General features: G+C 41.2%; 1 protein-coding gene across 1 annotated transcript in view; it reads left to right on the top strand.

Moving 5' to 3' along the window:
• The window catches only part of rasa3 (RAS p21 protein activator 3), a 155,065-nt gene that overhangs the window by 123,510 nt on the left and 4,019 nt on the right, over positions 1 to 27,536 (top strand). The window contains 5 exon segments of the mRNA XM_084309178.1: positions 9,036 to 9,200; positions 10,262 to 10,344; positions 13,151 to 13,359; positions 19,885 to 19,988; positions 20,367 to 20,550. Of these exon segments, the coding sequence (XP_084165304.1) occupies positions 9,036 to 9,200; positions 10,262 to 10,344; positions 13,151 to 13,359; positions 19,885 to 19,988; positions 20,367 to 20,550 (745 nt within the window).

The raw sequence follows: 27,536 nt of genomic DNA, 5'->3' as shown, positions 1-27,536 counted from the left end.
ACTGACATAAAGACAAGACCCGGCCCTAGATTAGATTTGATTGATCTTGATTGAACGAGTGCACTTATCAGTATTTGTGCACATAGACAACTCTCTCTTAAAGGAACACACCAACATTGTGGGAAATGTGCTTACAAGATGTTTACCGTCTTCTCCAGACAAGAAGATAGATACCAATTTTCTCTGTGCGTTCAGTAGAAAGCTATCCTAGCTATGTGGTTACGGACCAGCTAGCCTAGCTGTTGGAAAACACCTCTCTTGGAGTTTTAAGCTAGGCTAGTTGGTCCGTATCTGCTTCTATTAATTTGTGCTAAGCTAGGCTAGTTTACAGCTGGATAGTTTTCTACTGAACTCACAGAGAGGAAATTGGTATCTATCTTCTTGTCTGACTCTGGAGAAGACGGTAAGAGCATTTCCCATAATGTGTTCCTTTAAACCTAGAAACCAGAGAATCAAGGGGTTGTGTCCACTAAGTGTCTTTTTCTGGCAGAAAGTCACTGGCAAGGCGATGTGCAGCAAAGAATTTTCTTTTTTTATAAATAAGGAAAACATTTTGAAAAGTTCAGTATTTTTCAAGTCGACGCACAAAAAAAGTGGATGGTATGCTCAGAAGAAATATCGTCTCTGCTGACCATGAAAAGGGATATTGATTTTGTGGACTCATATGGGATGTCAGTTTGAGCTTTTTTACATCCAAAAGAGCTTTAGTATCAGGTATGATAGAAAACATGCCCATAGCTGTGAAGTCTCCATCTGTGCATCACATCACTGTGTTCACAAAGGCCACTGTGTTCACAAAGGTCACTGTGTCAAAGGAGCAGCTCTGAGGTTGTTCAACAAGAGAGCCTTGGCTGTAAAATCTCTTGGATGAGAGCCGTTAATTTTTTTAAAGCAAGACCTGCATGGGAATGTTCCGTGTATCCGAGTACATTCCTGTTTCAGAACTGAGAACACTAATACAGAATAAAGCTGATTTGGGTATAAAAACTCAAACAAACATTCTGCCGGTCCAACAAAATCAGCTCCAGACTTTATACCTGATGACGTCATGTTTGATTCTTAACTTCTCTGGTTTCTGTAGTAGCTCATGTTCATGGCCGCCTAGTTATAGTTGAAAGTGGGGGTGCATAATTTTTATAATTTTATTTATTATTTTTTTTTGACAGGCAAGGGGTGGTTTGGAGGGGGTCCGGCACGCCCCCCTCCACGGCAGATTTTTTTTTCATTTAATGAACCTGTACATACAATTTCCTGCAATATAGAGCCTTCAATCTTGACCAATAAAGCTGCTCTTTTCACTATAAAACTCAGTTTATATTGCAGTATGATAGCCAATTACTATAATAATAATAATATATTAATATATATATATATATATATACTGTATATATACTGTATATTGATTTTTCGCTCTTTTATTTTTATTAAATCAATCTCCTTTCAAATAGGCCAAGTTTTTAATAAGAAAGAGAGAAAAATACCAACAAGGAACAATAACAGGGTCTGCTGTAAATATAGCCTATTTTGTGTCTTAATTTGTTATGTTATCCTACACTTTAAGCTGTCTGATATTTCCATTACCTGTAACTCTTGGGTCTCTTTCTCTCCTTCTCTGCCTCCTCCCTGAGTCTGCACAGTCACCATATCATTCTACATTAAGGAGAGCAATACACTTATGAATACACTGAACATCATTATGAAACATTTCTATTGCACCCTTACTTACAATTCATTATGAATTGAAAATGGGGAACCCTGATGTAAACAAGACGAAAGTCTTTCTCTGGTCTGCATCCCCTTAACAATTGTGTGTATTGAGCTGTACTGTACTGTACCCATTCTGCAATCTGTTATTGATTGATTAAAAATGTTATTAACATATTGCAGAATGGGTACAATATAGTACGGCTCAATACACACAATTGTTAAGGGATGCAGACCAGAGAAAGACTTTTGTTTAGTTTACATCAGGGTCCCCTTATTGCATTATTATTATTATAAAAATTTTTTAAAAAAAAAGTAAAAAAATATTTTTTTTTTGGGGGGGCCCTCATCACTAAAGGCCCACGGGCCGCGGCCGTCGTTAATCCGGCCCTGCTTCGAACGTTAAAATTTGCAAACGAAGTCAACGTTATCCAGCTGACGACACCACATATCTAGATATATGACAACGTTACCTAGCGGCTAGCACTAAAGCTAACGCCAACCAGAGGGAAACTTTGTTATTATTATTATTATTATTATTGTTTGGTATGACCAGATGGCATTTCGGGACGTGAAACACTTTTATTGTATTGCGTGGTAGAACTTCTACCACTCAATAGAAGACATGTTTAACATAAATAATCTTAACAATCATAAACAACTTACTGGAAAATCCTGCCTGCCACCAAATGACACACTTCTGTGGCCTTTATTTACACTCAGCCTACCTGCAGCCAGCACCGTGCGCCGTCTGCTCTGCTGGGGGTGGGAGAGGCACTGGATCAAACCATATGGGGGAGCAGGGGGGGGTGTCGCAATCTTTGGAAACTTAAAAACTTGCTATTAAGTGTCATTGCGTATTATTAATTTGATTGAAATTACGTAGTTATGCTTAGATTTATATATTGGGGGGGGGGGTATATCATATTTTTCATATGATCAAAAAGTGGTGGAGCAAGATCATATCCTTGCTCCCCCAAGTTCAATAGTCCTGGAGCACGTGCATCGTCTGCTCTATTGCGCAGGCGTCTATGCTCATGTTCACAAATATCAAAGAACAAAGAACTTTCCTGGGCCGTAATTCTTCATTTGGGTGGTGTTCCCCTTTAATTTTCAGTTAAAATAAAATAATCTTTCCTTTACTAGTCCTACTTTTGCGGGAACACCTCAACCTGCTGGGCAGGTGGACAGAGAAGCTAAACGTGACGAGTTACGAGTTGAGTCTCAGATTCAGGCTGTTGTACCAGCATAGTGTCTGTATCTGACGGTAGCTGTCAGGGAACGACCTGTATCTGACGGTAGCTGTCAGGGAACGACCTGTATCTGACGGTAGCTGTCAGGGAACGACCTGTATCTGACGGTAGCTGTCAGGGAACGACCTGTAGCTGACGGTAGCTGTCAGGGAACGACCTGTATCTGACGGTAGCTGTCAGGGAACAACCTGTAGCTGACGGTAGCTGTCAGGGAACAACCTGTAGCTGACGGTAGCTGTCAGGGAACGACCTGTAGCTGACGGTAGCTGTCAGGGAACAACCTGTATCTGACGGTAGCTGTCAGGGAACGACCTGTAGCTGACGGTAGCTGTCAGGGAACGACCTGTATCTGACGGTAGCTGTCAGGGAACGACCTGTATCTGACGGTAGCTGTCGGGGAACGACCTGTAGCTGACGGTAGCTGTCAGGGAACGACCTGTAGCTGACGGTAGCTGTCAGGGAACGACCTGTAGCTGACGGTAGCTGTCAGGGAACGACCTGTAGCTGACGGTAGCTGTCAGGGAACGACCTGTAGCTGACGGTAGCTGTCAGGGAACGACCTGTAGCTGACGGTATACCTGTCAGGGAACGACCTGTAGCTGACGGTAGCTGTCAGGGAACGACCTGTAGCTGACGGTAGCGGTCAGGGAACGACCTGTAGCTGACGGTAGCGGTCAGGGAACCGCCAGGCTCACTCAGTCCTCCCTCTTCTGTCTCTGCTGCCCCGGTGCAGGAGCGTTAAGCTCGCTATAAAGAGGGTTGATGGTCATAAACGCACCAAGGGAAGGTAAGAGGCACCGTGTTGAGCCCCCCCCCCCCCCCCCTCCCGCGTGAATACTTTCCCCAAGGTGGTTGTCCTTCCGCGTTCGGTTTGCGCAGCCTGATTGGCCACTGACGCTTCTCTCAGCGCCCAATCGGTTGCGCCTAGCTTTCAGTTCCACAGCCCAAGTCCTTCAGTTCCACAGCCCATTTCCTTGTATTGTTTTCATCTCTCTATATTAATGTAGCCCATTTCCTCGTATTGTTTTCATCTCTCTATATTAATGTAGCCCATTTCCTCGTATTGTTTTCATCTCTCTATATTAACGTAACGCGCTATTCATATCAATCGACATCACATCAATATAAATAACGTATTGTTTTCATCTCTCTATATTAACGTAACGCGCTATTCATATCAATCGGCATCACATCAATATAAATAACGTATTGTTTTCATCTCTCTATATTAACCCATTCTCTGCCACCACTTTGATCATCCTAAACCATCATCTGCCAGCGCTATTTGTCTATGGAGATGTTCACCTTCTTTGCAGGGCTATAACTTTTTAAATTGTATTTCTAAATTGACATTACTATGGCCCATTCAACATCAATTATCTATCGTTCAGGATGTAGGAACGTTTTCCTTTTTCATTCACACATTCATACTAAAATACCGTCTAGAGCAGTGATTCCCAACCTGGGGTCCGCGGACCCCTGGGGGTCCGCCAGGGGGCGCAGGGGGTCCGCCAGACCACAGATGATTTGAGGTCTTTTTTTTTTTTTTTTTTTTTTTTTTTTTTTTTATCATCAGAATCATGAATAGTCTCTCCACTACAATAAAAAAATAAAGATAAATAAATAAACATCTAGACATGATTTTTGAATGTTAACAGTAGGCTACCGGGTAGCCGCTAAAACGCGAATCAGTTGACTGTATCACTTTCTGTAGCTAGCCTAGCACGCTAGTTAACTTTCTCGGCTCGTCTGCAGTCAGCCGCCAGAGGCGAAAATGTGTGACAAACGAAAAGGAGATGATGGCAGCTCATCTGCAAAAAAAGTTAGGACCTACAGCAATCGCGAAAATTACATCACCATGGGCTTCACTGAGGGACCAGACAAACGACCTGAGTGTGTGATTTGTGGAGAAAAGTTGGCAAACTCGAGCCTGAAGCCCAGCAAGCTGAAGAGACATCAGGCGTCTAAGCACCCAGAAACCATTGGGAAGGATCCAGACTTTTTTCGGAGGAAAGAACAGTCTCTCAAGGCGAACAAGCCTGTTGATGTTAGAGTAGCGTGGAGCAGGGGTGGCAGTGATTTACAGAAGGCTACCGAAGCCTCCTTTGAGTGTTCGCTTTTAATTGCAAAAGCAAAGAAACCGCACAATATTGGCGAGCAGCTCATCAAACCAGCCTGCATCAAAATGGTTTAGAAACTGTGCGGCCCACAGGTGGCGGATAAACTAAAATCAGTACCACTCTCGAACAATGTAGTGAAATACCGAATTGATAAGATGTCAAGTGATTGCGAGCAGCAGCTGTCAGAAAAGCTTAGAAAGGGTCCATTTGCCATACAACTTGATGAAACTACAACTGTCGCAGACAAGGCTGTGCTCATCGTTTATGTGCAATATATTGAAAATGAGGATCTGAAGCAGGACATTCTCATGTCAGTCAACCTTACTACCACCACTCGAGGTGAGGATATTTTTACTGCAGTGGATTCTTACTTCATTCAACATAAATGCAAACCGTTCACCATTAGGGCCTGATTTGAGAGGATGAATACAGGATTTGAATATTGGCCAAAATTTTGAAATACATAAGGTGCAAGATTAGATTTGTTGATTGAAGGCACAAGTCAAAGAAGCATAGTGGGTCTAATTATGATGCATATGCCTGTGTATAAGCAGTTTGTTATTAAAATGACAAAAAAAAGGTATTAAACCCAGCTAGGACTGATTCTCTCTGCTACTGATTGGAATTTCCTGTCTCATATTTAGTTTAATTTGTTGCATTGATTTGTTCCATAAATGCAAACCGTTCACCATTAGGGACTGATTTGAGAGGATGAATACAGGATTTGAATATTGGCCAAACATTTTGAAATGCATATGGTGCAAGATGAGATTTGTTGATTGAAGGCACAAGTTAAAGAAGCATAGTGGGTCTAATTGTGATGCATATGCCTGTGTATAAGCAGTTTGTTATTAAAATGACAAAAAAAAGGTATTAAACCCAGCTAGGACAGATTCTCTCTGCTACTGATTGGAATTTCCTGTCTCATATTTAGTTTAATTTGTTGCATTGATTTGTTCCATAAATGCAAACCGTTCACCATTAGGGCCTGATTTGAGAGGATGAATACAGCATTTGAATATTGGCCAAACATTTTGAAATGCATATGGTGCAAGATGAGATTTGTTGATTGAAGGCACAAGTCAAAGAAGCATAGTGGGTCTAATTGTGATGCATATGCCTGTGTATAAGCAGTTTGTTATTAAAATGAAAAAAAAAAAAGTATTTTATGGTATCTTATTAGGAGGGGGTCCGCGAATTTCATCAGAGATGTTTGGGGGTCCCTGGGGGGAAAAAGGTTGGGAACCACTGGTCTAGAGTATAAATATGTTTTTATCGTTTTCTGCAGTATTACATAGAACGTGAGATATAGGCATAAATGCATATATTAGATTATCAAATGCAGTTTGATACCGATCGATGCTATATTAAAAATTTCAACTGTACATGGTCCTAAACGTCATGACTGATCATCTGCGGGTGAACGGAGGGGGGGGGGGGCACCAGATGGCGCTCCTGAACCGCCAGAGAGCTCAGTGGGGGGGGGGGGTCGTTTATAATTCAATGACCGACGTTAAATGATTTATGTAGTATGGGTGATAAAAAATTTCAATTGGACGTACTTCTAGAATGATCTACGTATGATCTGATGATGACCGGATGGGCGGGGGATCATTTATAATTCCGTGGGCAGCGTTATATCATTCATCTAGTGTGGGTGATATGTTCATCATAACAGTTTATATGGAATACGATCAAAAATAACGCTGAATCTTACCGTATCCTCCTCGCGCCGTTGGGCGATGAGCGTGGAACAGTCATTTACCTATTATGGTATGTAGAAATATCGGGTCCATTTCCAGCTTGTATAATAGTATATATGTCCAAATCATGTTGTTTATCGAGTTATTGGCAATCGATCGCTATGTATTGTGTCGAGATCGAGTCCCGTGAGCCAAACAGAGTGCCCGGAAGTAATATGGTCGACCAGCACAACCTCCATAGCACTTCCTGTTTGGCGATTGCGCCGATCGGCCACCAGATGGCGCTCCTGAACCGCCAGAGAGCTCAGTGGGTCCTCCTGGTGGATCTCAGGCCAGCGGAGGGGAAATATGAATCCGATCGCAGATTTTTGAAATATTGATATAAGGACGCTGTACAGCGTCCTCCGGCAACTTGAGCATGGCCGGGAATGACGCTCTAAAGCGTTTTCCGGCAGTCAAAGTGTTAACATAACGCGCTATTCATATCAATCGACATCACATCAATATAAATAACGTATTGTTTTCATCTCTCTATATTGACATAACACGCTATTCATATCAATCGACATCACATCAATATAAATTACGTATTGTTTTCATCTCTATATTAACGTTAGGCTGTAAAAATCTGTTCTATAGGCTATATTTAGTCTAGTTTATTAGACATAAAGCATTTAAAAATACTTTGATTAGTCTACATCAATAGCACATTGTCAAGGTTAACAGAATAAAGTCTATATCAACTTATTTCCATCAAGGTCAACCTTGGTGTAGGCTAGTTAGTTTTAGTATATTGTGCACGGCGGAAGCGAGTTAGGCGATAGTTAGTTTTAGTATATTGTGCACGGCAGTAGCGAGTTAGGCGATAGTAGGGCTAACGCGATTGGGCGCTGAGAGAAGTGTCAGTGGCCAATCGGGCCGCGCAAACCGAACGCGGAAGGACAACCACCTTGGGGAAAGTATTCACGCCCCCCTCCCCCCTCCTCCATGAACGGCAACCATCCCCTCCTCCACCGACATGTGCTGCTCTAGACTCCGCCTCGCTTTACTCTATATCTACATCTACTGTTCATCAAGTTACACGGCGTGATACAAATTGATGCCTACTTGTCGCACACTATTTGCATGACGGATGGCGTCGTGACGCCGTGTAAAGTGACTGTGATGGTATAAAGTAAAATGTTAGCTTCATGCTGCTTAGCTCAGAGGCTCTTCTAGCGCTGGTCCTCCTCCCTGCCGCGCTGCTACACACGCTGGATCTGACAGGGACGGCAGTGGGAGTTGGTTACTAAGACGACATACAGTATCTGCCCACATTTTGACCCACACTTTGTCGTGCATATTGATCTGTCATTGATCTCTGCCATGCACATTGATCTCTGTCATGCACATTGATCTTAGTCATGCACATTAATCTCTGCCATGCACATTGATCTCTGTCATGCACATTGATCTTAGTCATGCACATTAATCTCTGCCATGCACATTAATCTCTGCCATGCACATTAATCTCTGTCATGCACATTGATCTTTCCTATGTTAGGTGTTTGGGTTTAACCAGCTTGTTTCAGTCACGTGAAAAGGACTCTCCCTGCAGTAGAGAAGTGTCACTGGTGTGATTTATCCTAGTAGCTCATATTCCCAGATCCTCTCACCCTGGATATGTGATTGTGGAGTAAATTTAAACATTAAACATCCTTGTGTATTCTGTCCCTTTAATTATTGACCCTTGACCCTCAACTGTTGCCCCACCTCCTCTCTGGAGACCAGCTCTAAAGTCACTGTATGAATAGAGTGAATTATGAGCATGTACTGTAGGCAACACTGGAAACATTAGTTATTTCTGAAATCTTATATTAAATGGAAAGTAAGTAATAATTGACTGTTAGCATACAGTGCTCTAATCTAATATTTAAATTGAATTGATATACAGAACATGCTGGGATACGGAAAAGACATGCGCTTAGTCTTCTCCAAAGTCAGACAAGAAGATAGATACCAACTTCCTCTCTGTGTGTTCAGTAGAAAGCTAGTCTAGCTTAGCACAAATAAATGGAAGCGGCTATGGACCAGCTAGCTTAGCTGTTGGCCAAAAACACCTCTCCCGGAGTTTTAAGCTAGGCTAGTGGTCCGTATCCGCTTCCCATTCATTTGAGCTAAGCTAGACTAGCTTGCAGCCGGATAGCTTCCTACTGAACGCACAGAAGAGGAACTTGGTATCAATCTTCTTGTCTGACTTTGGAGAAGACTGTAAGCATCTTGGTGTCTTTCTTCTCATGTTCTACTATCCCTCCCTTCTGCAACTCTCTTCAGGTTTATGATCAAGCGAGCACAGGGGAGGAATCGCTTTGGAATGAAGAATTTCAAGAAGAGATGGTTCCGTCTCACCAACCATGAGTTCACGTACCACAAAACCAAAGGTAACGGCAAAGGTTTGTTGGGTTCTTCTTACAGTTACGTTGGACTGTTTCCTTAATGTCTGTTAATGTCATTCTGTGTGTGTGTTTGATTCAGAGCGTAGGAGGGAGGGAGAGATAGAGAGGAACGGTGTGAAAGAGAGTTGTTTTCTGTGTCAGTGGTCTGTACTCTGTACACAATGTGCCTCCAGAAGACACATGTGTTTGAGATTAAGTTGAGCTGCAACGGAACAAACCCCCCAAAACACAACACTCAGCAACCACACACACACACACACACACACACACACACACACACACACGCACACACACACACACACACACACACACACACACACACACACACACATACACACACACACACACACGTACACACACACACACACACACACACACACACACACACACACACACACACGTACACACACACACACACACACACACCAAGCCCACACACACACACACACACACACACACACACACACACACCAAGCCCACCCCAAAACACAACACTCAGCAACCACACACACACACACACACACACACACACAAACACACAAACACACACACACACACACACACACACACACCAAGCCCACCCCAAAACACAACACTCAGCAACCACACACACACACACACACACACACACACACACACACACACACACACACACACGCACACACACACACCAAGCCCACCCCAAAACACAACACTCAGCAACCACACACACACCAAGCCCACCCCAAAACACAACACTCAGCAACCACACACACACACAAACACACACTCGCACGTGTACATGCATGCCACACACACACAGACTCACACAGTCTCTCTATCTCTATCTCTCTCTCTCTCTCTCTCTCTCTCTCTCTCTCTCTCTCTCTCTCTCTCTCTCTCTCTCTCTCTCTCTCTCTCTCTCACACACAGACTCTTTCTCTCTCACACACACACAGCCCTCCCTTTTCTTTCAACTTTGAATTGTGCTCCAGACCCCCCCCCCCCCCCCCCCCCCAGTCCTTTGGCCATGGACACCTGCCTGATGTATTCCCTTCCATCTCCAGGTGAGGGCGCCCTCTGCAGCATCCCCATTGAGAACATCCTGGCTGTGGAGAGACTGGAGGAGGAGTCCTTCAAGATGAAGAATGTAAGAGCCTCAGGGTGCTTTCACATATAGTTTTGGTGGACTCTGTGCGGTTCTGGTGGTGAAGTTGCAACATTGTTGCGCAGCATTCATCATTTGGTTCGTCTGCATTCACACAGCAATTTGTCAGGAGCACCAAAACGTTCTGAACAATGTCACGCGGTCGAAAATGGCGCTCGTCTATTGGACAATAGAGAGTGGAAATGTGTGTGTGTGGCTGCGAGCCCATGTGTGCGCGCGCGCGTGTGTGTCTGTGTCTGTGTGTGTGGACTGCGAGCCCTCCAGATCAGCGGAGGTGGAGTTTTTTATTTTGACATGGCATTGATCCATTGTTCTATTGAAGCCCATTACCATCCTCTCGCTAAACAACTTGTACACCGCGTTGTTTTTATGAGTGCCCACAAGTAGCTGTTTTATTTGGTCTTCTGCCTATATGTGTACAGTGTGCTTGTTTTGCAGTGAATGCCGCGCGCCTCGGTAATAACAATAATAATAATAATAAGCCGCGTTTTTTCTTCCTTCTACCCAAGATGCACAGTTGGATATATAGATAGATATATATATATATAGATAGATAGATAGATAGATAGATAGATAGATAGATAGATAGATAGATAGATAGATAGATAGATAGATAGATAGATAGATGCAGTGTGCTTGTTTTGCAGTGAATGCCGCACGCAGTGGTAATAATAGTAAGCACTTCCTATATTTGGTCCGCGTTTGGTCCGATGAAGCGAACCGAGACCTATGTTTTTGGGCGGACCATAGTTTGTGTGTTTGGTCCGCGGACCGAGTTCGACGCGCATTCACACAAACTCGAAAAACCGGACTGTCGAATTCTGGTCCGATAGTCCGGACCAAACAGCCCCTGTGTGAAAGCGACCTCAGATCATAGCTGCTCCCCCGACTGAGTGTTACTGCTTACGTTCTCCAGTGGTTCTCAACCTGGGGGTCCTCCAAGGGGTCGCAAGATGATTTCGGGGGTCACAAGTACATGTACAAATTAGTGGTGGGACTCGATTAAAAATTATATATTTATTTTAGTGCTGTCAATAGATACATTGTTTTTACTAATTAATCTCACAATTTTCTGAAATGTATCTAGATTAATCTAGATTAGAAATCGCATTTTTCTACTTAAAGGAAAACGTCAACATTTTGGGAAATTTGCTTATTTGCCATCTTCCCTGGAGTTAGACAAGAAGATACAGACCCTTTTCTTCTCTGTGCGTGCATTAGGCTTAGGGAACAGCCGCTCCGTTAGCGTAGCTTAGCTTCATCACTGGAAGTGGGGCAGACCTTTACCCTGACGTTCTCTACAGTCCCCTACAGTCACGAAATACACTCCAAATACAACTCCAAAACGTTCCTGTAAACATGTTGTGACTTGTGTATTTACCACGTGGAGAAATAAAAAATTATTGAATTCGACAATTACGTTTTCTAAGCAAATATACTCAGAACTATTTTTTGTCGAACCACTCCTCTCGAGGCGCAGTCAGTGATTTCACGCAACGCAGTGATACTTTCTAATGTGACGCCAGTTTGTTTACATTCTCATTTCATTCAAAGGATCCGAACCGATTGAAGTTTATGGATACCATGACTTAAAATCCTCTTACCTTGACGATTAAAAGCCTCCCCAATTTAGAAAACAGTATTCCCATGGCTGGTGTTGATATTCTGCACGCTAACGGAGCTAACCAACAACCGGACGCTCAAGCAAATAACGAGGGTACATTTTGACTTCCGGTCGGGGGGTTCCAAAATAAAAGAGCGATGTCTATAGCACCGGAAATACGTTTATTTTGTACATTATCTAACGTTAACACGAACCTAAACTAACGTTACAATACCGTCCACCATGTGAAATACACATAACACCCCACACCGAAATTTATGTTCTCCTTTTTACCATTATTGCCCAAAAACCACCACCAAGAGGATGAACATAAATAATTTAGGGGATACTTACCAACCATACCTATAAAAAATTATGCAATTAAGTGCCTGTACAGCGTTAAGTGTGAGTCTTATTACGGTAACCCACACTCAACTGTACTCAACAGGCGTATGGTCGACATGATCTTTGGCTGGTAGCAGGTGTGGTTGAAGAAAATCAGGTCTACAGTGAGTAAGCTTTTGCCAGTGGAGGGCGGCTACGTGGCGTAGTGGGCAAGGCGCTCGCCACGAATGCGGAGACGCTGGGCTCGCCTGTTCGAGCCCAGCGCTCCACATTGCTTTCAGTTTAGCTGGTCGTTCATACTAATACACATTGGCCGTATTAGGGGGTGGGAAACTAATGGGTGGGGATCGGGCGTTGTGGACAGCGACTCCTACAGGTCGGTTGGTGCGCCTGCGCAGTAGAATCAGGAAGTGTCGGGGGCAGCGTGAGCCTCCCACGCGTTACTCCTCGCCACTGAGAGATCGAGCTGCGCAGGTGAAAAGATGCGACTGCTGTTACCTCAAGTACCGGAGGGGACTTGTGCTATGTATGACTTAGTCCACATTGCAGCCGGCTTGTGGGAGGCAAGAAACAGCGTTCGTGACAGGGGAGGGTTGAATTGGATGATACGAAATTGGGATGGGAGAAAATATAGAAAATGGGAGAAAAAGTGGATCAAAAAAAGAAAAAGCTTTTGCCAGTGGAGCGTCGTCCAACTCTCTGCGTAGGAGTATGAAGAAAAGTCTTGAGAACCACTGCAGTAATGTTCTCTACTATCTGTAGAAACAGCCGACTGTGCACCTAATCTACTGGTTTATATTATATCTCCCCTTGCCCCCCCCCCCCCTCCCCCCCTCGTAGATGTTCCAGGTCATTCAGCCGGAGCGGGCGCTGTACATCCAGGCCAACAACTGTGTGGAGGCGCGGGACTGGATTGACATCCTCACCAAGGTCAGCCAGTGCAACCGCAAGCGCCTGAGCATGTACCACCCGTCAGCCTACCTCAACGGCCACTGGCTCTGCTGCAAGCTGTCCGCAGACACGGCCACTGGCTGCACGCCCTGCACCGGGTGAGTACAGAGTAGCGGCGTGCGGTTTGCCAACGCCGTCCTCCGAATTAACTGCTCTTTTTCTTCTCTGATAACAGTAGTAGTAGTGAACAGTAGTGAGTGGCAGGATTCAATCAGACAGTAGTAATAGTGATGATGGTGTACATGGTCCAAACCGTAGTAACACAGTGCACCAGAGTCTGTGTAGTGTTTATTATTAAGAGTCAAATAGTCCTAACAGTGTTTATTATCAAGAGTCAAATAGTCCTAACAGTGTTTATTATCAAGAGTCAGATAGTCCTAACAGTGTTTATTATTAAGAGTCAGATAGTCCTAGGGGCGGCCGGGTAGCGCAGCGGACTAAGCGTCTGTCTACCACCACAGAGACAGTGGGATCGAATCCAGCTGTGGTGCTTCCGGGTTGCGTGTATGCCTTCTACAACAGAACTGCGTTTCCGCGTTCGAGTTTTGCGCTCTGATTGGCCTGACATGTGCGCCAATCGTGGGACAGCAAGTTCTGCGCCTATTTCCGGGTCTAACAGCCTGCAAACTACCTGGCGTTCTATCGCCATGCTCTAAGACAAACTCTAACCTTAACCAACTTCGAAAGAGTGCCTAAGCTTAACCGTCGGAATCAGGGCAGGCGTTCTATCGCCATGCTCTAAGACAAACTCTAACCTTAACCAACTTCGAAAGAGCGCCTAAGCTTAACCAGTGTAGAAACTTGCGGTCCCACGATTGGGCGTACATGTCACATGACCAGAAATGACCTGGCCAATCAGAGACGTGGAAACGCAGTTCTGTTGTAGAAGGCATTCAGGCTTCCGGGTTGGCCGACCTTCCATACTAACAATCCAATCCAATCCAATCCAACTTTATTTATAAAGCGCTTTAACAGCCACAGGGGCACAAAGTGCTGTACAGAGGGAGCATATTAAAAACTATAAGCAACACTAAAAATAGATAAAAAAAACAAGAGTAGCAAAACAGAGAAGAAAACAAAATAGGTAAACATAGGCAGCAATACAAATTTAAATAAATCAGAGTACTTAAAAAATATATATATATATATTTAAAAGCAAAGGACACAGTAACAGAACGATAAAACAACAACACAGTAAGACAATAAGATCATAAAATCAACAAGCTACATGGTGTCGAAAGCCAGAGAGAAAAGGTGGGTCTTAAGGAGGCCTTTGAAACGGGGCAGTGATGAGGCCTGCCTAATCTGCAGTGGCAGCTCATTCCACTTTTTGGGGGCGACAACGGAGAAAGCACGGTCCCCCCTGAGCTTACGCCTAGTTGTAGGCACTACTAGGAGCAGCTGGTCAGCTGACCTGAGAGAGCGAGAAGGTGTATAGACCTGGAACAGCTCAGAGAGGTAGGGTGGAGCAAGGTCATGAAGAGCTTTAAAAGCAAATAAAATAATTTTAAAATGAATGAAAATGAATGAAAGTGCACAGGGAGCCAGTGGAGTGAGGATAAAATCGGTGAGATGTGGTCATATTTACGGGTGCCAGTTAAAAGACGTGCAGCAGCGTTCTGCACCATCTGAAGGCGAGCCACTAAGGATCCACTCACCCCTATATAGAGTGCATTGCAGTAATCCAGCCTAGTAGTCACAAATGCATGGATTACTGCTTCAAAATGCTGCGCCTGTAGGATGGGCTTAATTTTGGCCAGCTGCCTCAACTGGAAGAAACTCGATTTGACCACGGCCTTGATCTGGCTGTCAAATTTAAGGTCTGGGTCGATTTTTACACCTAGGTTATTCACTAACGGTTTGACATGTTGTGCCAGCGAACCCAGATCTAGCAGTGAGGTCACAATTGGCAGTGTTAGTGGGTGGGAAACCCGGCGAGGGTGGGTCCTGGTCGTTGTAAACAGCGACTCCTACAGTTCGGTCGGGGCGCCTACACAGCAAGGGAAGGATCTGGGAGAGGTAGTGTGACCTTCCACACGTTACACTCTCCCAGTGAGAGTCCGCGCTGCCAGGTGAAAAGAAGCGGTGGGCTGGGTACACATGTGTCGGAGGAAGCATGTGATAGTCTCTGCCCTCCCGGACCGATGGTAGGGGGTAGAGTGTGCAATGACCAGGAAGGGGATTGGGAATTGGCATAACGACTAACATTGGGAGGGGAGAAAAACGGAAAAAGAAGAGGGGAAAAGATAATAATAAAAAAAATAGTCAGATAGTCCTAACAGTGTTTATTATTAAGAGTCAGATAGTCTTAACAGTGTTTATTAGAGTCAGATAGTCCTAGCAGTGTTTATTATTAAGAGTCAGATAGTCTTGACCTACGCAAAAGAAATCTCTGTTTGCAACCGCACCAAGGCTATTCAAGTTAGAATCTTGCACCGCATTCATATTACCCCCCGCCCTTAAGAGTAAAATGGATCCAGTCCAAATACATCCCCACTTTGCTTTAAATGCAAGATAGAGACTGGAAACCACGTCCACTGCTTTTGGACCTGTGTAAAGCTTCAGAGCTATTGGTTCGACATCGTAGAGGAACTATCTGACATATTTCACACCCCCATCGAGCTGGATCCCCTCTGCCTTTTACTAGGCCTCCCAGACATTCATATTGCCAATTTCAAACATAAGAGACTGTTCAATCTGCTGACATTTGCTGCTAGGAAGAACATCCTGTTGTTTTGGATCAAGGACGAGGTCCCATCAAAGAGGTCATGGCACAATATCATAATGGAATGCATTCCCTGTGAATATATCACGTGCATGCTGCATTCCAAGTTGGACACTTTTTATGAAATATGGGACCCTTATCTGTCACATATTGGACCTGCGCTGTCCACCACTGTACTCGCCGGATTTCCCCATTACCCATGACCTCCCAATAGACCAATGCTGCCTTGTTTTGTCTGATTGTGCTGGCAGTGTTGCCAAGGGAACCGTAACTGATGCGAAGGTGCTTACATATACATGTACACATGCACACGCTCACGCCACACATATACGCATGCACACACATAGAACACATGTCATTCACACACATGCAACCATGGCCGCCTAGTTATAGTTGAAAGTGGGGGTGCAAGATATTTTTTTTTTTTTTTTTTTTTTGGACAGGCAGCATCGAGGACAACATTAACCCCACATGCAGTATCAAGAACAATATTAACCCCACATGCAGCATCGAGGACAACATTAACCCCACATGCAGCATCGAGGACAACATTAACCCACATGCAGCATCAAGGACAAAAGGACAACATTAACCCCACATGCAGTATCAAGAACAATATTAACCCCACATGCAGCATCGAGGACAACATTAACCCCACATGCAGCATCGAGGACAACATTAACCCACATGCAGCATCGAGGACAAGAGGACAACATTAACCCCACATGCAGTATCAAGAACAATATTAACCCCACATGCAGCATCGAGGACAACATTAACCCCACATGCAGCATCGAGGACAACATTAACCCCACATGCAGCATTGAGGACAAAAGGACAACATTAACCCACATGCAGCATCGAGGACAACATTAACCCCACATGTAGCATCGAGGACAACATTAACCCCACATGCAGCATCGAGGACAACATTAACCCCACATGCAGCATCGGGGACAACATTAACCCCACATGCAGCATCGAGGACAACATTAACCCCACATGCAGCATCGAGGACAAAAGGACAACATTAACCCACATGCAGCATCGAGGACAACATTAACCCCACATGCAGCATCGAGGACAAAAGGACAACATTAACCCCACATGCAGCATCGAGGACAAAAGGACAACATTAACCCACATGCAGCATCGAGGACAACATTAACCCCACATGCAGCATCGAGGACAACATTAACCCCACATGCAGCATTGAGGACAAAAGGACAACATTAACCCACATGCAGCATCGAGGACAACATTAACCCCACATGTAGCATCGAGGACAACATTAACCCCACATGTAGCATCAAGGACAACATTAACCCCACATGCAGCATCGAGGACAACATTAACCCCACATGCAGCATCGAGGACAACATTAACCCCACATGCAGCATCGGGGACAACATTAACCCCACATGCAGCATCGAGGACAACATTAACCCCACATGCAGCATCGAGGACAACATTAACCCCACATGCAGCATCAAGGACAACATTAACCCCACATGCAGCATCAAGGACAACATTAACCCCACATGCAGCATCAAGGACAACATTAACTCCACATGCAGCATCGAGGACAACATTAACCCCACATGTAGCATCAAGGACAACATTAACCCCACATGCAGCATCGAGGACAACATTAACCCCACATGCAGCATCGAGGACAACATTAACCCCACATGCAGCATCGAGGACAACATTAACCCCACATGCAGCATCGAGGACAACATTAACCCCACATGCAGCATCGGGGACAACATTAACCCCACATGCAGCATCAATAACAACATTAACCCCACATGCAGCATCAAGGACAACATTAACCCCACATGCAGCATCGGGGACAACATTAACCCCACATGCAGCATCGAGGACAACATTAACCCCACATGTAGCATCAAGGACAACATTAACCCCACATGCAGCATCGGGGACAACATTAACCCCACATGCAGCATCGAGGACAACATTAACCCCACATGCAGCATCAAGGACAACATTAACCCCACATGCAGCATCAAGGACAAAAGGACAACATTAACCCCACATGCAGCATCGAGGACAACATTAACCCACATGCAGCATCGAGGACAACATTAACCCCACATGCAGCATCGAGGACAACATTAACCCCACATGCAGCATCGAGGACAACATTAACCCCACATGCAGCATCGGGGACAACATTAACCCCACATGCAGCATCGAGGACAACATTAACCCCACATGCAGCATCAAGGACAACATTAACTCCACATGCAGCATCAAGGACAACATTAACCCCACATGCAGCATCAATAACAACATTAACCCCACATGCAGCATCAAGGACAATATGACTGGTAAAAGGGAAAGGAAAACAGTTTGTTTAAAAAAGGAACCGGGTCTTGTCATAATGACGGAATTCATTATCTATCATTATCTATTCTACTGCCTTCCTCAGCTGCTACTACTTAGGGTTTCATACCCTAAGGTTTTTCCCACGACTAATAAACTACATTGATGTCTGTCCGTCTAAGTCTGGTTTTAAATCATTTTCAATGACTAGTGTCCATTTGTTGGACAGACAGACAGGGTTGACGTTAGGTTCTAATTAAAAAATAAACCAATGGACAGTAAGGGTGTGTTCACATCTGAAAGTCCAGGGATAGTCCGGACTTTCTGGTGGACCAAATGTGAAAATGATACATTGTTTGATTTTGGTCTGCGTTCACACGACCCTGTTTGGTGCGGATCTAATTTGTAAACAAAGGACATGCTGTCGCATCTATTGGACTATAGCACTCACAAACGTAATCAGTTGACGGCAGCGTAATGAGAGAGATACTATTACGAGCACGGCGCTAGTCGACTAGAGAGAGAGAGAGAGAGAGGAGAGAGAGAGAGAGACCTTTCCTTCCTGCGTAAGATGTCAACTACTAGACAGCTGCATAGAAGCAGCTCGAGATGCGTTGTTGTTACAGAGCTGGTCCACGCTGCTATTATGAAATGACCTAAAAAGTATGTACGCTTTTTTTTTCTTTATCTGAGAGAATGTCCGCGAATGTCCTCCTCACGCAGGAGAAAGTTGGCGTGTGTGTTCGTCGTGACACACACAAACACAACAACTGCAAAAAGTCGAGTCCCATGGATATTATTGCAAGAGATAATTCATACATATTATGAAAAGCCAATCTGTTGTTTAGAATTTGGATGGGGGGTCCGCGCGCGGCGCGAGTCTAGAGTAGAGAGAGAGAGAGAAAGAGAGAGACTGCGAGTCTAGAGAGGAGAGAGAGAGAGAGGGAGAGAGAGAGAGAGAGAGGGAGGAAGAGAGAGACTGTCCGCGTGCGGCGGCAGTCTAGAGAGGAGTAGGCTACTTTGCTTCCTGGATTAGGTACTATAGTTCGATTGAAACGAACCGAGTCCCAACTTTTCAAGAGGACCATGGTTCGGTTGTTTGGTCCTCATTATAGTTCGGTTTGCGTTCACACCTCTACAAACCAAACGGACTATCGATCTAAAGGGACCATGGTCCACTTAAAGTGGACCAAACAGGGTAGGTGTGAACGCGACCTAATACTCCGTCATCATTGTGTAACCTGTCATGTCGTCTCTAGAGCCTTCTTTCTCTCCTTCATGTGAAGTTAAATCTGCTCTCAAAATGAAAGTGAAACTTAAGCTACTACTACAGTACAGCTGTGACTCTGCTGCACAAACCTATACAATAAAAAGAAACGCTGTCCATGCAGACACATTCAGTTTATAATGTTGTCTCACTAAGTATTGATAACACGCGTAGTATTTTACAAATTGGAGCTTTTTATTTGAATGTGGGCAGTGTGCGAAAATTCTTCTCATTCTCAATTTCCCTTCTTCTCATTCTCATGTTTGTGTTATTTTTTTCCAGTAGTCTCCCTGCCAACATTCAGCTGGATGTGGACGGGGACAGAGAGACGGAGAGGATCTACTCCCTGTTCAGCACATACATGACTAAACTGGTCAAGATGCAAGGTCAGACACAGACAGTAGGAGTGTGTGTGTGCGTGTGTGTGTGTGCGTGTGTACGAGCATGCACGCAAATCCAGTGTGTCATGGTAGCCTATCTGCGCCGTCAATTCAAAAAAAATTATTTATGAAATTAATAAATTATACAATGGATTCTGACTGAGTGTGTTGGTGTCCCAGGGTCATGAAACGTAAAAGGACCGTTTTATCGTTAATTTCAGGTAAAAACAAAATAGGAAATGCTAAATTTGGAGACACAGGGGATTTTGTTTGGACAACAGCTATATTCCTTTTTTCCATGTGTTTTCTTTTTATTGTTCTGTTCTAGAATGTGTGTTTTGCTCCGTCTCTCACTCTGCTGTCTGTGTGTCTGTCCCCCTGCAGAGGCGTGTGGCAGTAAGTCTGTGTACGACGGACCTGAACAGGAGGAATACTCCAGCTTCCTCATCGACGACCCCCAGGAGACCTACAAGACCCTCAAACTGATCGTGTCGGCTGTGCAGACCTTGGAGCAGCAGCACACCAAGTACAAACGAGACAAGTTTAAGAAGACCAAGATCGGCAGCCAGTAAGTAGCCGTGTTGTTACCGTCTGAGATAAAGTAGCTGTGTTGTTACGTCTGAGATAAAGTAGCTGTGTTGTTACATCTGAGATAAAGTAACTATGTTGTTACATCTGAGATAAAGTAGCTGTGTTGTTACATCTGAGATAAAGTAGCTGTGTTGTTACATCTGAGATAAAGTAACTATGTTGTTACATCTGATATAAAGTAACTGTGTTGTTACATCTGAGATAAAGTAGCTGTGTTATTACATCTGAGATAAAGTAACTATGTTGTTACATCTGAGATAAAGTAACTGTGTTGTTACATCTGAGATGAAGTAACTATGTTGTTACATCTGAGATAAAGTAACTGTGTTGTTACATCTGAGATAAAGTAACTGTGTTGTTACATCTGATATAAAGTAACTATGTTGTTACATCTGAGATAAAGTAGCTGTGTTGTTACATCTGATATAAAGTAACTATGTTGTTACATCTGAGATAAAGTAACTGTGTTACATCTGATATAAAGTAACTATGTTGTTACATCTGAGATAAAGTAGCTGTGTTGTTACATATGAGATAAAGTAACTGTGTTATTACATCTGAGATAAAGTAGCTGTGTTATTACATCTGAGATAAAGTAACTGTGTTGTTACATCTGAGATAAAGTAACTGTGTTGTTACATCTGAGATAAAGTAACTATGTTGTTACATCTGATATAAAGTAGCTGTGTTGTTACATCTGAGATAAAGTAGCTGTGTTGTTACATCTGAGATAAAGTAGCTATGTTGTTACATCTGAGATAAAGTAGCTGTGTTGTTACATCTGAGATAAAGTAACTGTGTTGTTACATCTGAGATAAAGTAACTGTGTTGTTACATCTGAGATAAAGTAACTGTGTTGTTACATCTGAGATAAAGTAGCTGTGTTGTTACATCTGAGATAAAGTAGCTGTTTTGTTACATCTGAGATAAAGTAACTGTGTTGTTACATCTGAGATAAAGTAGCTGTGTTGTTACATCTGAGATAAAGTAACTGTGTTGTTACATCTGAGATAAAGTAACTGTGTTGTTACATCTGAGATAAAGTAGCTGTGTTGTTACGTCTGAGATAAAGTAACTATGTTGTTACCATCTGAGATAAAGTAACTGTGTTGTTACATCTGAGATAAAGTAACTGTGTTGTTACATCTGAGATAAAGTAACTATGTTGTTACATCTGAGATAAAGTAACTGTGTTGTTACATCTGAGAAAGTAGCTGTGTTGTTACATCTGCGATAAAGTAACTGTGTTGTTACATCTGCGATAAAGTAACTGTGTTGTTACATCTGAGATAAAGTAACTGTGTTGTTACATCTGAGATAAAGTAGCTGTGTTGTTACATCTGATATAAAGTAACTATGTTGTTACATCTGAGATAAAGTAACTGTGTTGTTACATCTGATATAAAGTAGCTATATTGTTACATCTGAGATAAAGTAGCTATGTTGTTACGTCTGAGATAAAGTAACTGTGTTACATCTGAGATAAAGTAACTGTGTTGTTACGTCTGAGATAAAGTAGCTATATTGTTACATCTGATATAAAGTAACTGTGTTGTTACACCTGAGATAAAGTAACTATGTTGTTACATCTGAGATAAAGTAACTGTGTTGTTACATCTGAGAAAGTAACTATGTTACGTCTGAGATAAAGTAGCTATGTTGTTACATCTGAGAAAGTAACTATGTTGTTACGTCTGAGATAAAGTAACTATGTTGTTACATCTGAGATAAAGTAACTGTTATTACATCTGAGATAAAGTAACTGTTGTTACATCTGAGATAAAGTAACTATGTTGTTACATCTGATATAAAGTAGCTGTGTTGTTACATCTGAGATAAAGTAACTGTGTTGTTACATCTGAGATAAAGTAACTGTGTTGTTACATCTGATATAAAGTAACTATGTTGTTACATCTGAGATAAAGTAGCTGTGTTGTTACATCTGAGATAAAGTAACTATGTTGTTACATCTGAGATAAAGTAACTATGTTGTTACATCTGATATAAAGTAGCTGTGTTGTTACATCTGAGATAAAGTAACTGTGTTGTTACATCTGAGATAAAGTAACTGTGTTGTTACATCTGATATAAAGTAACTATGTTGTTACATCTGAGATAAAGTAGCTGTGTTGTTACATCTGAGATAAAGTAACTATGTTGTTACATCTGAGATAAAGTAGCTGTGTTGTTACATCTGAGATAAAGTAGCTGTGTTGTTACATCTGAGATAAAGTAACTATGTTGTTACATCTGATATAAAGTAACTGTGTTGTTACATCTGAGATAAAGTAGCTGTGTTATTACATCTGAGATAAAGTAACTATGTTGTTACATCTGAGATAAAGTAACTGTGTTGTTACATCTGAGATGAAGTAACTATGTTGTTACATCTGAGATAAAGTAACTGTGTTGTTACATCTGAGATAAAGTAACTGTGTTGTTACATCTGATATAAAGTAACTATGTTGTTACATCTGAGATAAAGTAGCTGTGTTGTTACATCTGATATAAAGTAACTATGTTGTTACATCTGAGATAAAGTAGCTGTGTTGTTACATATGAGATAAAGTAACTGTGTTATTACATCTGAGATAAAGTAGCTGTGTTATTACATCTGAGATAAAGTAACTGTGTTGTTACATCTGAGATAAAGTAACTGTGTTGTTACATCTGAGATAAAGTAACTATGTTGTTACATCTGATATAAAGTAGCTGTGTTGTTACATCTGAGATAAAGTAGCTGTGTTGTTACATCTGAGATAAAGTAGCTATGTTGTTACATCTGAGATAAAGTAGCTGTGTTGTTACATCTGAGATAAAGTAACTGTGTTGTTACATCTGAGATAAAGTAACTGTGTTGTTACATCTGAGATAAAGTAACTGTGTTGTTACATCTGAGATAAAGTAACTGTTATTACATCTGAGATAAAGTAACTGTTGTTACATCTGAGATAAAGTAACTGTGTTGTTACATCTGAGATAAAGTAACTATGTTGTTACATCTGAGATAAAGTAACTGTGTTGTTACATCTGAGATAAAGTAGCTGTGTTGTTACATCTGAGATAAAGTAACTATGTTGTTACATCTGAGATAAAGTAACTGTGTTGTTACATCTGAGATAAAGTAACTGTGTTGTTACATCTGATATAAAGTAGCTGTGTTGTTACATCTGAGATAAAGTAACTGTGTTGTTACATCTGAGATAAAGTAACTATGTTGTTACATCTGAGATAAAGTAACTGTGTTGTTACATCTGATATAAAGTAACTGTGTTGTTACATCTGATATAAAGTAGCTGTGTTGTTACATCTGAGATAAAGTAACTGTGTTGTTACATCTGAGATAAAGTAGCTGTGTTGTTACATCTGAGATAAAGTAACTGTGTTGTTACATCTGAGATAAAGTAACTATGTTGTTACATCTGAGATAAAGTAACTGTGTTGTTACATCTGAGGTAAAGTAACTGCGTTGTTACATCTGAGATAAAGTAACTGTGTTGTTACATCTGAGATAAAGTAGCTGTGTTGTTACATCTGAGATAAAGTAACTGTGTTGTTACATCTGAGATAAAGTAGCTGTGTTGTTACATCTGAGATAAAGTAACTGTGTTGTTACATCTGAGATAAAGTAACTATGTTGTTACATCTGAGATAAAGTAGCTGTGTTGTTACATCTGAGATAAAGTAGCTGTGTTGTTACATCTGAGATAAAGTAACTGTTGTTACATCTGAGATAAAGTAACTGTGTTGTTACATCTGAGATAAAGTAACTATGTTGTTACATCTGAGATAAAGTAACTGTGTTGTTACATCTGATATAAAGTAGCTGTGTTGTTACATCTGAGATAAAGTAACTGTGTTGTTACCATCTGAGATAAAGTAACTATGTTGTTACATCTGATATAAAGTAACTGTGTTATTACATCTGAGATAAAGTAACTGTGTTGTTACATCTGAGATAAAGTAGCTGTGTTGTTACATCTGAGATAAAGTAACTATGTTGTTACATCTGAGATAAAGTAACTGTGTTGTTACATCTGAGATAAAGTAACTGTGTTGTTACATCTGAGGTAAAGTAACTATGTTGTTACATCTGAGATAAAGTAACTATGTTGTTACATCTGAGATAAAGTAACTGTGTTGTTACATCTGAGATAAAGTAACTATGTTGTTACATCTGAGATAAAGTAACGATGTTGTTACATCTGAGATAAAGTAACTATGTTGTTACATCTGAGATAAAGTAACTATGTTGTTACATCTGAGATAAAGTAACTATGTTGTTACATCTGAGATAATGTAGCTATGTTGTTACATCTGAGATAAAGTAACTATGTTGTTACATCTGAGATAAAGTAACTGTTGTTACATCTGAGATAAAGTAACTGTGTTGTTACATCTGATATAAAGTAACTATGTTGTTACATCTGAGATAAAGTAGCTGTGTTGTTACATCTGATATAAAGTAACTATGTTGTTACATCTGAGATAAAGTAGCTGTGTTGTTACATCTGAGATAAAGTAACTGTGTTGTTACATCTGAGATAAAGTAACTGTGTTGTTACATCTGAGATAAAGTAACTGTTATTACATCTGAGATAAAGTAACTGTTGTTACATCTGAGATAAAGTAACTGTGTTGTTACATCTGAGATAAAGTAACTGTGTTGTTACATCTGAGATAAAGTAACTGTGTTGTTACATCTGATATAAAGTAGCTGTGTTGTTACATCTGAGATAAAGTAACTGTGTTGTTACATCTGAGAAAGTAACTGTGTTGTTACATCTGAGATAAAGTAACTGTTATTACATCTGAGATAAAGTAACTGTTGTTACATCTGAGATAAAGTAACTGTGTTGTTACATCTGATATAAAGTAGCTGTGTTGTTACATCTGAGATAAAGTAACTGTTATTACATCTGAGATAAAGTAACTGTTGTTACATCTGAGATAAAGTAACTGTGTTGTTACATCTGATATAAAGTAGCTGTGTTGTTACATCTGAGATAAAGTAACTGTTGTTACATCTGAGATAAAGTAACTATGTTGTTACGTCTGAGATAAAGTAGCTATGTTGTTACATGTGAGATAAAGTAGCTGTGTTGTTACATCTGAGATAAAGTAACTATGTTGTTACATCTGATATAAAGTAGCTGTGTTGTTACATCTGATATAAAGTAGCTGTGTTGTTACATCTGATATAAAGTAACTATGTTGTTACATCTGATATAAAGTAGCTATGTTGTTACATCTGATATAAAGTAGCTGTGTTGTTACATCTGATATAAAGTAACTATGTTGTTACATCTGATATAAAGTATCTATGTTGTTACATCTGATATAAAGTAGCTGTGTTGTTACATCTGAGATAAAGTAACTATGTTGTTACATCTGATATAAAGTAGCTATGTTGTTACATCTGAGATAAAGTAACTGTGTTGTTACATCTGAGATAAAGTAACTGTGTTGTTACTGTCTGAGATAAAGTAACTGTGTTGTTACATCTGAGATAAAGTAACTGTGTTGTTACATCTGAGATAAAGTAGCTGTGTTGTTACATCTGGAGATAAAGTAGCTGTGTTGTTACATCTGATATAAAGTAACTGTGTTGTTACATCTGAGATAAAGTAACTATGTTGTTACATCTGAGATAAAGTAACTATGGTGTTACATCTGAGATAAAGTAGCTGTGTTGTTACATCTGAGATAAAGTAACTGTGTTGTTACATCTGAGATAAAGTAACTGTGTTGTTACATCTGAGATAAAGTAACTATGTTGTTACTTCTGATATAAAGTAGCTGTGTTGTTACATCTGATATAAAGTAACTATGTTGTTACATCTGATATAAAGTAGCTATGTTGTTACATCTGATATAAAGTAGCTGTGTTATTACATCTGAGATAAAGTAACTATGTTGTTACATCTGAGATAAAGTAGCTGTGTTGTTACATCTGAGATAAAGTAACTGTGTTGTTACATCTGATATAAAGTAACTGTGTTGTTACATCTGAGATAAAGTAGCTGTGTTGTTACATCTGAGATAAAGTAACTGTGTTGTTACATCTGATATAAAGTAACTGTGTTGTTACATCTGAGATAAAGTAGCTGTGTTGTTACATCTGAGATAAAGTAACTGTGTTGTTACATCTGAGATAAAGTAACTATGTTACATCTGAGATAAAGTAGCTGTGTTGTTACATCTGAGATCAAGTAACTATGTTGTTACATCTGAGATAAAGTAACTGTGTTGTTACATCTGAGATAAAGTAACTGTGTTGTTACATCTGAGATAAAGTAGCTGTGTTGTTACCATCTGAGATAAAGTAGCTGTGTTGTTACATCTGAGATAAAGTAACTGTGTTGTTACATCTGAGATAAAGTAGCTGTGTTGTTACATCTGAGATAAAGTAACTGTGTTGTTACATCTGAGATAAAGTAACTGTGTTGTTACATCTGAGATAAAGTAACTATGTTGTTACATCTGAGATAAAGCAACTATGTTGTTACCGTCTGAGATAAAGTAGCTATGTTGTTACATCTGAGATAAAGTAACTGTGTTGTTACATCTGAGATAAAGTAACTATGTTGTTACATCTGAGATAAAGCAACTATGTTGTTACATCTGAGATAAAGTAACTGTGTTGTTACATCTGAGATAAAGTAACTGTGTTGTTACATCTGAGATAAAGTAACTGTGTTGTTACATCTGAGATAAAGTAGCTGTGTTGTTACATCTGAGATAAAGTAACTGTGTTGTTACATCTGAGATAAAGTAACTGTGTTGTTACATCTGAGATAAAGTAGCTATGTTGTTACATCTGAGATAAAGTAGCTGTGTTGTTACATCTGAGATAAAGTAACTGTGTTGTTACATCTGAGATAAAGTAGCTATGTTGTTACATCTGAGAAAGTAACTATGTTGTTACGTCTGATATAAAGTAGCTGTGTTATTACATCTGAG

This window comes from Notolepis coatsorum (assembly GCF_963971535.1).
Source record: "Notolepis coatsorum genome assembly, chromosome: 2".
NCBI classification, from domain to species: Eukaryota; Metazoa; Chordata; class Actinopteri; order Aulopiformes; family Paralepididae; genus Notolepis; species Notolepis coatsorum.
This window is presented reverse-complemented; position numbering and strand designations above follow the sequence as displayed.